The 11,340-nt window shown below is 41.8% G+C and overlaps 1 protein-coding gene across 1 annotated transcript; it reads left to right on the top strand.

The window, feature by feature from the left end:
- The first annotated feature begins 2,861 nt into the window (after positions 1-2,861).
- LOC139377226 (tubulin-folding cofactor B-like) lies at positions 2,862-9,563 on the top strand. Its single transcript, XM_071120232.1, has 3 exons — positions 2,862-2,866; positions 3,064-3,303; positions 7,919-9,563. The coding sequence occupies exons 1-3, from the start codon at positions 2,862-2,864 to the stop codon at positions 7,974-7,976; spliced, it is 303 nt and encodes a 100-aa protein (XP_070976333.1). The 3' UTR covers positions 7,977-9,563.
- Positions 9,564-11,340: the final 1,777 nt, after the last annotated feature.

Below are 11,340 nucleotides of genomic sequence, written 5' to 3'. Positions count from 1 at the left end.
GTTCCATGATAGGATGATGTCTTGGGTTGCCATAGGAGGGCAGGAGTAAGTGCCCTTTTGAGTAAGCATCGGTGTGAGGCAGGGGTGTGTGCTGGCACCTGTACTCTTTAACATCTTCCTCCTATGTGTCACCCAGCTTCTCCACAAGGAGCTTGAGGACAGCAGCGCGGTTGCTGTGGACTTCAGGCTGGATGGAAACCTATTCAACATCAAATCAAATCAAATCAAAAGTATTTATAAAGCCTTTCTTACATCAGCTGATATCTCAAAGTGCTGTACAGAAACCCAGCCTAAAACCCAAACAGCAAGCAATGCAGGTGTAGAAGCATAGTGGCTAGGAAAAACTCCCTAGAAAGGCCAGAACCTAGGAAGAAACCTAGAGAGGAACCAGACTATGAGGGGCGGTCAGTCCTCTTCTGGCTGTGCCAGGTGGAGATTATAACAGAACATGGCCAAGATGTTCAAATGTTCATAGATGACCAGGAGGGTCAAATAATAATAATCACAGTGGTTGTCGAGGGTGCAACAGGTCAGCACCTTAGGAGTAAATGTCAGTTGGCTTTTCATGGCCGATCATTCAGAGTATCTATACTGCTCCTGCTGTCTCTAGAGCGTTGCAAACAGCAGGTCTGGGACTGGTAGCATGTCCGGTGAAAAGGTCAGTTTTCCATAGCCGCAGGCAGAACAGTTGAAATTGGAGCAGCAGCACGGCCAGGTGGACTGGGGACAGCAAGGAGTCATCAGGCCAGGTAGTCCTGAGGCATGGTCCTAGGGCTCAGGTCCTCCAAAACAGGGGTCTCCACCTCCACATCAAAGTTGCCGTCTGTCAAGCCTTCTGCATCACCACACTTCTTTACAGCTGTGAAGCCTGGGGTCACTTACAGTCGTCACCACAAGCAGCTCGAGCGATTCCACATAAGATGCCTGCAGCGCATCATGAGAATCACCTGGTGCGACGTGTTTCCCCCGTACAGAAATACTTGCTAAGACCAACTGCAAGAGTATGGAGGCCATGGTCACCCAACACCAACTGCGCTGGCTTGGGCATGTCAATAGAATGTCTCGGGAGCACTTGCAGCGGAAGATCCTGTACGGCCAGCTACACCTTGGCCGGCGGTCTGCAAGGGGGACAGATGAAGCCCTATCAGGACCAGCTGAAAATGTTGCTGAAGAAGTGCAACATCAAACCCACGACCTGGAGGATGCTGCTGCTGACCGTTCCACCTGGCGGCAGCTCTGCCAGAGCGGTGTACAGAGGTGGGAAGAGAAGAGCACAAAGAGACAGCAAAAACAGTTCAGGAGACATACTACCATGTCTGCATATGCCAAACAGACTGCATATTCCCCACCTGCAATAAAGTTTGTGGATCTCGGATTGGACTCTATAGTCACCAAAGAATTCACCGTTAACTCAGAAGTGGAAGTCGTCATCGGATACGATGGACTAACGTAACGTAACGTGTGTCTGTGTGTGTGCGTTTTTGCGCGCCTGTATGTTTATGTGTGTGTGTTTCATCATTTAGTCATAATAATAACTTGATGACAACTTTGTTTTATTTTCATCAGCTGATATCTGAGACTGTAGCCAGGCCTGGAAGTCTACTTCAGGTGGGCAGCTTCGAGGACCTTGGCGATTCAGAGGTGAAGAACAGACATCCTTACGATGAAAAGGACCAGGACACCTCAAGTAAATCACATGATCAACAGTACTTGATTTGCTGTAATCATCATATCGGATTTAAAGGGACATTGCACTCCAGCATAAAAGTTAGTCAGATGTTTCCATACCTCAAAAGTAGACTAATGTTCAGATAGGTCCACGCCACAGGCCATTTGTTGCGTAGATCAAGCTATATGCTTTAATCCCAAATTAATGGAAAAGATAAGCGTTTTCCTCTTTCCAGATTTTATTTGGTGCTTATCTTTTCCATTCATTTGTGGTTAAGGCATATACCTAGATCTACTCACTCAAAGTCTTGGAACATGTATTCATCTTACCATTGGACTAGTTTTGAGGTCTGAAAACATCGGACAAATGTTTATTCTGAAGTGTAATCTCCCTTTAATATCTGTGTTTTGAATAGGAAATAATAATCTTATCCATGACTTAAAATAACAGGCAGCTTGAGCCATTCCAACCAAAGCAGAGGGTCTGAGACGATGTCATCAACAGGCGACACATGCCAAAGCAGCTTGTCTGGCAGCCAGGTCTCATTGAACTCAGCATTTGGCTCCAGACCCATTTCTGCTCTACAGCCACCAGGTAGAGCCATTTCTCTTCACCTGCACCCAGCTGTGTCAAAAGGCCATTACACTTAAAAATGTTTGGCACTTGTTTTCAGACCTAAAATGGGTCCATGGAATGCAGCATGTACTTTCCAGATTTGCAGTGCTTACCTTTTCCATTAATTTGGAGTTGAGGCATGTAGCTGTATCTACACAAACAATGACTACTTTTGAGGTCTGTAAGGCTGTGTCTACACAGGCAGCCCAATTCTGATATGTTTTCCACTAATTGGTGTTTTGACCAATCACATGAGATCTTTTTCAGAACTGATCTGATAGATAAAAAGACCAATTGGTGAAACAAAGATCAGAATTGGGCTGCCTGTGTAAACATAGCCAAACAGACCTGGGTTAAAATACATGCGTGGTTAACTATTTGTAATTTAATTTTTATTTTTATTTATTTGAGTATTTTAAAATAATGTGTCTAAAATCAACCACTTTGAAGTATTTGAAAGTATTATTTTTGAAATAATCCTATAAATAGCCTACGATTTCAAACAATTTTCTAATATTTGTTTCCAAATACATAACTTCAAACACCCCTAGGACCAAACAGACCTGGGTTCAAATGCATGGAGTATTTAAATATGTCTATTTGAAAATACACTGCTGTATATTATTCAAAAGAAAAATGTCTTTGAAAGTAATTGAAAAAACCCTAAATAGTATTTGAACCCAGGTCTGATCTGAAAACTTTGTTTTTAGAGTGTAATGTCCCTTGAAATCCTATTCATTTTAAGCCATCTAAAAAGAGCAAACCTTCCATCCCCCCAGTGGGAGCTCCTGGAGGAGCTACATCGGTCCACACCGGGTCTTTGTGCCTCACTCCCCCCTAGACCTGCAGACGGGACACCGGGTTCGAGTCCTGCTGCCCTCGGGACAGATCAGCACAGGCACGATTCGTTACCTGGGCTACCTGGACGGGGAGCCAGACTTCCATATGGGAGTGGAGCTGGAATCACTTGAACACGGGCAGCAAGATGGCACACACAGGGGACAGTGCTACATTGAATGGTAAGTGCTCTCTTTATTTACCATGAATTTGTAGTCTTAAATCAGTTATTCTGTGAGTAAGGGATGTTTCATCCTTGCATTTTTACATTGGTAGAATTGCTAGAGTTATACTGTGGAGTATAAATATATCTCTATTTTTAGAGGTGACAGGAAAAGGTTCAACAGTGCTTTTAGTTATAACTGAAGGGTTTATTTACTTTAAATAAGTTATCCACTGAATCCTGTTGTTTACAGTAGTAGGGCCTCCAGGCCCCTCACACACACAAGTAACAATTATGAACTTGAAACAATTGTTTACTGAAAAATATATTTATTTTATAAATTACATTGTGGACGTGGAAAGATGGAAAGTTGTTTGATTTTGGAACGGTGTTTAGAGCCTATGGGGATGTTTGTACAAATCATATGTATGCACAATTGCTGTCTCCTATATCCCCCTAAAGCTAAGATGAAGAAAGTAAGGCATCATTTAACTGTACGCAATCCTACTATAAAAAAACAAAAAATGGACACAAAAATCTAAAATCAACTCACTTTGAATTTCCATCACCTATCTGCAATTCCAAACAAATGTCAAATGTATTGGGAAGATGTCTTTGAAAACCCAATACCATGGAAGCAAGTCCTTACACATACATACATACAAAACACCAATAGGTACTCAAGAGCCTTTCAGTTAGGGATTCTCTGGGACTTTTGGGTTATTTTTAGCCAGTAGTTCTGAAAGTAGTGCCCACAAGCAAAAAGTGGTCCCCGAAAATTGTGTACAACATCACATATGTGCAGATATTTTCTCTCTCGCTCTGCTGTGTGTGATTCTTTTTAGCTGTCAACAAAGAAAATGCTGTCCATTTGGTGTATTGAGCAAGACTCTAAATGAAGGTTCTGTAATGAAGAGGAGGAGGACATAATGCATCTGTTTTGGTACTGTCAGACAGTGAGCTTGTTTTGGCTACAGGTTCAAGGCTGGCTTTCCCATCACTCCATCAAACTACTTATTAACCCCCAACTCATCATCTTGGGTGACCTCAATGTCCATATCCCCTCAATTAATGACACAATACTTCTGCTAGGTAAAATATTAATATTCAAAACACAAAGTTCTACATCTTTAACACCTAACCTGTTTAAACAATTAATTAGCAATTCCCGGGGCCACCCACACATAAAATGAATGCACACAGGTCTGTAATGTGTTGTATCATGTGTGTTTATTGGTTTGAGTATCGTCATGTATTGTACATCGTCCTTCGTTTTTATCATTGTCTTGTCACTGTCATTATCGACTTGTTTGTATTTTGTTTAAAAAAAAAAGAATATAGCAAATATGGTTCCGTGCTCAAGACACACTTCAACTTGTGCTGCTGACATTGTCATTGGTTGACTTAACATGCAAATATCAACCTGAAATCAAACGTGAGTAGCACGTGTTTGTCAAAAGAGGAGAACAAAATGATATGAAATGCTATTTACAGTAGTATATACACTGTACATGCATACAATGGTATATGTGGGATGAGCACTAACACTGTTTTCTTTGTGTTCTGAAATACAATTATTACCAGCCTGTTCAACCTCTCTTTCATATCGTCTGAGATCCCCAAGGATTGGAAAGCTGCCGCAGTCATCCCCCTCTTCAAAGGGGGCGACACCCTGGACCCAAACTGTTACAGACCAATATCCATCCTGCCCTGCCTATCTAAGGTCTTCGAAAGCCAAGTCAACAAACAGATCACTGACCATCTTGAATCCCACCGTACCTTCTCCGCTGTGCAATCTGGTTTCCGAGCTGGTCACGGGTGTACCTCAGCCACGCTCAAGGTGCTAAACGATATCATAACCGCCATCGATAAAAGACAGTACTGTGCAGCCGTCTTCATAGACCTTGCCAAGGCTTTCGACTCTGTCAATCACCGTATTCTTATTGGCAGACTCAGTAGCCTCGGTTTTTCGGATGACTGCCTTGCCTGGTTCACCAATTACTTTGCAGACAGAGTTCAGTGTGTCAAATCGGAGGGCATGCTGTCCGGTCCTCTGGCAGTCTCTATGGGGGTGCCACAGGGTTCAATTCTCGGGCCGACTCTTTTCTCTGTATATATCAATGATGTTTCTCATGCTGCGGGCGATTCCCTGATCCACCTCTACGCAGACGACACCATTCTATATACTTCCGGCCCGTCCTTGGACACTGTGCTATCTAACCTCCAAACGAGCTTCAATGCCATACAGCACTCCTTCCGTGGCCTCCAACTGCTCTTAAACGCTAGTAAAACCAAATGCATGCTTTTCAACCGTTCGCTGCCTGCACCCGCACGCCTGACCAGCATCACCACCCTGGATGGTTCCGACCTTGAATATGTGGACATCTATAAGTACCTAGGTGTCTGGCTAGACTCTAAACTCTCCTTCCAGACCCATATCAAACATCTCCAATCGAAAATCAAATCAAGAGTCGGCTTTCTATTCCGCAACAAAGCCTCCTTCACTCACGCCGCCAAACTTACCCTAGTAAAACTGACTATCCTACCGATCCTCGACTTCGGCGATGTCATCTACAAAATTGCTTCCAACACTCTACTCAGCAAACTGGATGCAGTTTATCACAGTGCCATCCGTTTTGTCACTAAAGCACCTTATACCACCCACCACTGCGACTTGTATGCTCTAATCGGCTGGCCCTCGCTACATATTCGTCGCCAGACCCACTGGCTCCAGCTCATCTACAAGTCCATGCTAGGTAAAGCTCCGCCTTATCTCAGTTCACTGGTTACGATGGCAACACCCATCCGTAGCACGCGCTCCAGCAGGTGTATCTCACTGATCATCCCTAAAGCCAACACCTCATTTGGCCGCCTTTCGTTCCAGTTCTCTGCTGCCTGTGATTGGAACGAATTGCAAAAATCATTGAAGTTGGAGACTTTTATCTCCCTCACCAACTTCAAACATCTGCTATCTGAGCAGCTAACCGATCGCTGCAGCTGTACATAGTCTATTGGTAAATAGCCCACCCATTTTCACCTACCTCATCCCCATACTGTTTTTATTTATTTATTTTTCTGCTCTTTTGCACACCAATATCTCTACCTTTACATCTGCATAATTGTAATTATTTGCCTACCTTCTCATGCCTTTTGCACACAATGTATATATAGACTCCCCTTTTTTCTACTGTGTTATTGACTTGTTAATTGTTTACTCCATGTGTAACTCTGTGTTGTCTGTTCACACTGCTATGCCTTATCTTGGCCAGGTCGCAGTTGCAAATGAGAACTTGTTCTCAACTAGCCTACCTGGTTAAATAAAGGTGAAATAAAAAAAAAAAAAAAAAAAAACAATAACAGTCTTGTAGCATCAAATAGTAATGGCTCATTATGCATTTCGATAAAAGTACACTATATATACAAACGTATGTGGACAGCCCTTCAAATGAGTGGATTCAGCAATTTCAACCACTGAGAGGAAAATAAAATTGAGCACACAGCAATGCAATCTCCATAGACAAACATTGGCACTGGAGTGGCCTTACTGAAGAGTTTAGTGACTTTCAACGTGGCAATGTCATAGGATGCCACCTTCCAACAAGACAGTTCATCAAATTTCTGCCCTGCCCTTCCCTGGTGGAAACGTCTAGGGAGCAACAACGGCTCGGCCGCCAAGTGGTAACCCACACAAGCTCACAGAACGGGACCGCCGAGTGCTGAAGCACGTAGCGTCTAAGAATCGTCTGTCCTCGGATGCAATACTCACTACCGAGTTCCAAACTGCCATTGGAAGCAACTGTTCATCGGGAACTGTGCAATGCCAAGCGTCGGCTGGAGTGGTGTGAAGCTCACTGCCATTGGACTCTGGAGCAGTGGAAATGCATTCTCTGGAGTAATTGAAAACACTGGGTTTGGTGGATTCCAGGAGAACTCTACCTGCCGCAATGCATAGTGCCAAATGTAAAGATTGGTGGAGGAGGAATAATGGTCTGGGGCTGTTTTTCATGGCTCGGTCTAGGCCCTTTAGTTCCAGTGAATGGAAAACATAACGCTACATCATACAATGACATTCTAAACGATTCTGTAGTTTGTGGCAACAGTTTGGGGAAGGCCCTTTCTTGTTTCAGCATGACAATGCCCCTGTGCAAAAATTGAGATCCATACATAAATGGTTTGTTGAGATCTGTGTGGAAGAACTTGACTGGCCTGCACAGAGCCCTGACCTCAACCCCATCGAACACCTTTGAGATGAATTGGAATGCCGACTGCGAGCCAGGCCTAATCACCCAACATCAGTGCCCAACCTCACTAATGCTCTTGTGGCTGAAAGGAAGCAAGTCCCTATAGCAATGTTCCAACATGAAAAGCCTTCCCAGAAGAGTGGAGGCTGTTATAGCAGCACATGGGGAGACCACTCCATACTAATGCCCATGATTTAGGAATGAGATTTTCAACGAGCAGGTGTCCACATACTTTTGGTCATGTAGTGTATTTATTTTCTTTATCTGGAAAGTGATATTTTGTAGGGATATTTTTATAACACTGTGTTGTATTACCCAATGGTCTGCCTAGTTTTTACAAGGTACTGAAATCTAACTGCCATGTGGTGACTGTCTGTTTCCCTTCACTTGCAGCGAGGCTGGCCATGGTGCCTTTGTGCCATTCACCAAGCTGTTGATGGCCTGGGAGTGATGACACCACAGTCTCTATGGTGGAGGGTCACATCTGGATGAATCATTTGAACTCTTTGGCATCAATCACGAATGGTCTCTGAAAGCAAACTTACACTACCGGTTAAAAGTTTTAGGACACCTACTCATTCAAGGGTTTTTATTTATGTTTTACTATTTTCTACATTGTAGAATGATAGTGAAGACAACGTGCTTCGAAGATCATAGAATTGTCAATATCGGCCCTGTATTAAAGACCAACATTGGCTAAAGAAAAAGAGAACAAAATGATAAGAAATACTATATACAGTAGTATATACTGTACATGTATACAATGGTGTATGTGGGATGAGCACTAACACTGTTTTCTTTGTGTTCAGAAATAAAATAACACTCTTGTAGCCTCGAATAGTAATAGCTTATTATGCATTTCGATTAAAGTACACTAGACAGTATATCTTGTTCATGACATGGCCGGTAGAAACATTTGGTATTATGGATATGCAATGCACATTTAGAGTCTCTCAATGACTACTAGAACATACAGTGCTGTGAAAAAGTCTTTGCCCCCTTTCTGATTTGATCTGTTTTTGCATATTATCAGATCTTCAACCAAAAGCTAATGTTAAAGGGAACCTGAGTTTACAAATAACAGAACAAATGTATTCTTATTTGAGTAATTATGGAACACCCAATTCCAATGTGCGAAAAAGTAATTTCACTCAATAACTGGTTGTGCCACCTTTAGCTGCAATGACTGCAACCAAATGCTTCCTGTAGTTGTTGATCAGTCTCTCACATCGCCAAAATGTCAAATGTGTTGCTTTTTAGCCATTTTCATGTTGACTTGATTGTGTGTTTTGGATCATTGTCTTGCTGCATAACCCAGCTGCACTTCAGCTTCAGCTCACAGACTGATGGCCTGACATTTACCTGTAGAATTCTTTGATACAGAGCAGCATTCATGGTTCCTTCTAATAAGGCAAGTCGTCCAGGTCCTGAGGCAGCAAACCATCCCCAAACCATCACACTACCACCCCCATGCTTGACCGTTAGTATAAGGTTCTTACTGTGGAATGCATTGTTTGGTTTTTGCCAGACATAATGGGTATCAGTTGACCTGTGAATGCTGTACAATGAGAGAATTATACTCTTATATTAAAAATCATGATTTATGATACTGTCAAAACTGCTGTATCATGTGATTTGCATTTCTAATTCAGGACTCCAAAATAAAAGCTCACACTCATGAGGTGTCATAACATACATAGATTCTGGAGAAATCCAAGCACTCTCCTTAAAGGGATAATTTACTTTTTTGTTGAAGTTTTCGTTTATTTTCGTGAACTATCCCTTTATCTATCACTTTAATGCTGATGACAATGTGAGGACTTATTGAATGACCAAGATGAGTTTCATCAAGCTGTTGTTATTACTGGATTATTGGTTATTGTACGGTGCATTGTGCAAATGTTTGATAATAGGGATCTCCAAACAGAGTTCCCATGAAGTGTTTACACATGGAACTATAATGAAGTGTCTCAGAACTAAGTTATGTGGTATACTATGCATAATGCTCCATCTATTCATACCCAGCTTCCAATTAACTCATTCAACCCTTCTTCCCTGCAACTCTTCCCCAGGTTGTTGCTGCAAACGAGAACCTGGTAAAATAAGGGTAAAATATATATATTTTTCAAAATGTGGTTGTATTTGGATGAATGATTGATCATTGCGAAATAAATCCTACCCATTTCCTCAAGCAGAGCATCGTTATGAAAAATAGCTATCCCAATTTCCTGCAACTTGGTTGTGCAACTATTTATGAACTATCTTTATGAGTCACACCGTACCTTATCAGTACTTATCTGTTCATCTTTAGAACCTCCATAGGAGCATCGTTAAAGCTGTTTCCCAAAACCATCATTTCCAAACCTGCTCTTAAAAACAATTGTTATTTAATATTTGCCTCAGACCACACTTAGCTGTTCTAAGTGCATCTCCAGAGGCTTTTTTTGCCCTTCTGCGTCACTGTATTCACAGATCTACACTAAAAAACAAAATCCAGATGTTAATCCGTCTTTCTGTGACCGCCGATAACTTCAAAACGAATGTGATTCCTACCATTAAAAGTTTCGAATTTCTTTGTAATCGTTACTAACAAGCGAAGATTATGACGATGCTTCAAATGAGATGACTGTATTAAAAGATAAATACAGTAAAGGCTTTTAAGTTAATTTAATGTTAATTTAATCAAGTTTTATTTGACTATTTGTATGCTACTGCCTGTTATTTTTGCCACAATATATTTCATGATATGTAACCCTAACCCTAGACCCCAACTCTAACACTAATTCTAACCTTAACCCTTAACCTCCTACAAATAGCCTGTTGGTCACATTTTTGTTTGTTTACTATTCTTGTGGGGACCTCTGCTCCCCACAAGTAAAGTTAAACACGACCCCCCCCTCTAATGTTTGTAAATTAAGTCAATGTAAACAAACACTATATAGCCTAAAAACATGGTTGAAGCTATCATTTTGATATCATGGATGGTCAGTCCTTGCATCCATAGCTCTTTCTCTGAATTTGAGTGGGGTTATATTTCTCCAGCCCCATTGCTCAGCTTTTTATCGAAACAGGGGCTGGGAGGATGCTTTGTTATTGTTTCAACTGCTGATTGCCCCTTCAAATGACCCTTAAGGCTCTATTCAATCAGATCTGCTTTAGCCGACATCTGCATAGCGGTTGTTTTGGCGGTGTCAAAGGTGGAACTGTGTTAGAGCTGTAAAGTCCACAAGCGGCTTCTGGCATTATACCTAAAGCGGACATTGCCATTGGTTGCACTGAGTCGCATTAAGAGAAATCCCATGCAGCCTTGTTTACAAGTTCGAACACTGGAATGTGATATGTAATCTGCGCCTCGATTAGGCTGATAGAAAATCATTAAACTAAATAATGAGGATTTCTATTTAGCCTACACTTTCTCATTCTGAACTTCTAACGTGAGTGGAACATGTGTGGCTTCCTGACAATGACCAAGAGCAGCTGCTCACTGATTTGACAGCTCTGATACCTCCAAAATGTCAGCTATGCAGGCGGATGTCGGCTGTTGCCGGTTAATGCTTGATCTGATTGAATCTAGGTCTCACACCACATTTTAACCTCCTGTTCAGCACCATAATGAACATGGCTAATAATTTTTTTTGTGGAATTACACTTTAAGTTAACTGTATGACATTCAATTAAATGAAGATTCTTTGTTACACTGTGGGCCCATTTACAGAATGACAGGGACAGAATGTTCTTCTAATATGCCATCACAACATGTCTAAAATATCTACATGGCATATTTAAATGTTATTTAGCTAACCTATCGTAGCAGG

Source organism: Oncorhynchus clarkii, chromosome 2 (assembly GCF_045791955.1).
Source record: "Oncorhynchus clarkii lewisi isolate Uvic-CL-2024 chromosome 2, UVic_Ocla_1.0, whole genome shotgun sequence".
Taxonomy (NCBI): Eukaryota; Metazoa; Chordata; class Actinopteri; order Salmoniformes; family Salmonidae; genus Oncorhynchus; species Oncorhynchus clarkii.
Note: the sequence above shows the minus strand (reverse complement) of the source record. Positions and strands in the feature narration are given on the sequence as shown.

Bases quoted from the DNA above. Each gene is read 5' to 3' on its own strand.
- LOC139377226 (XM_071120232.1), top strand. The intron at 3,304-7,918 runs GTAAGTGCTCTC...CTTCACTTGCAG, and splicing joins GGACAGTGCTACATTGAATG to CGAGGCTGGCCATGGTGCCT.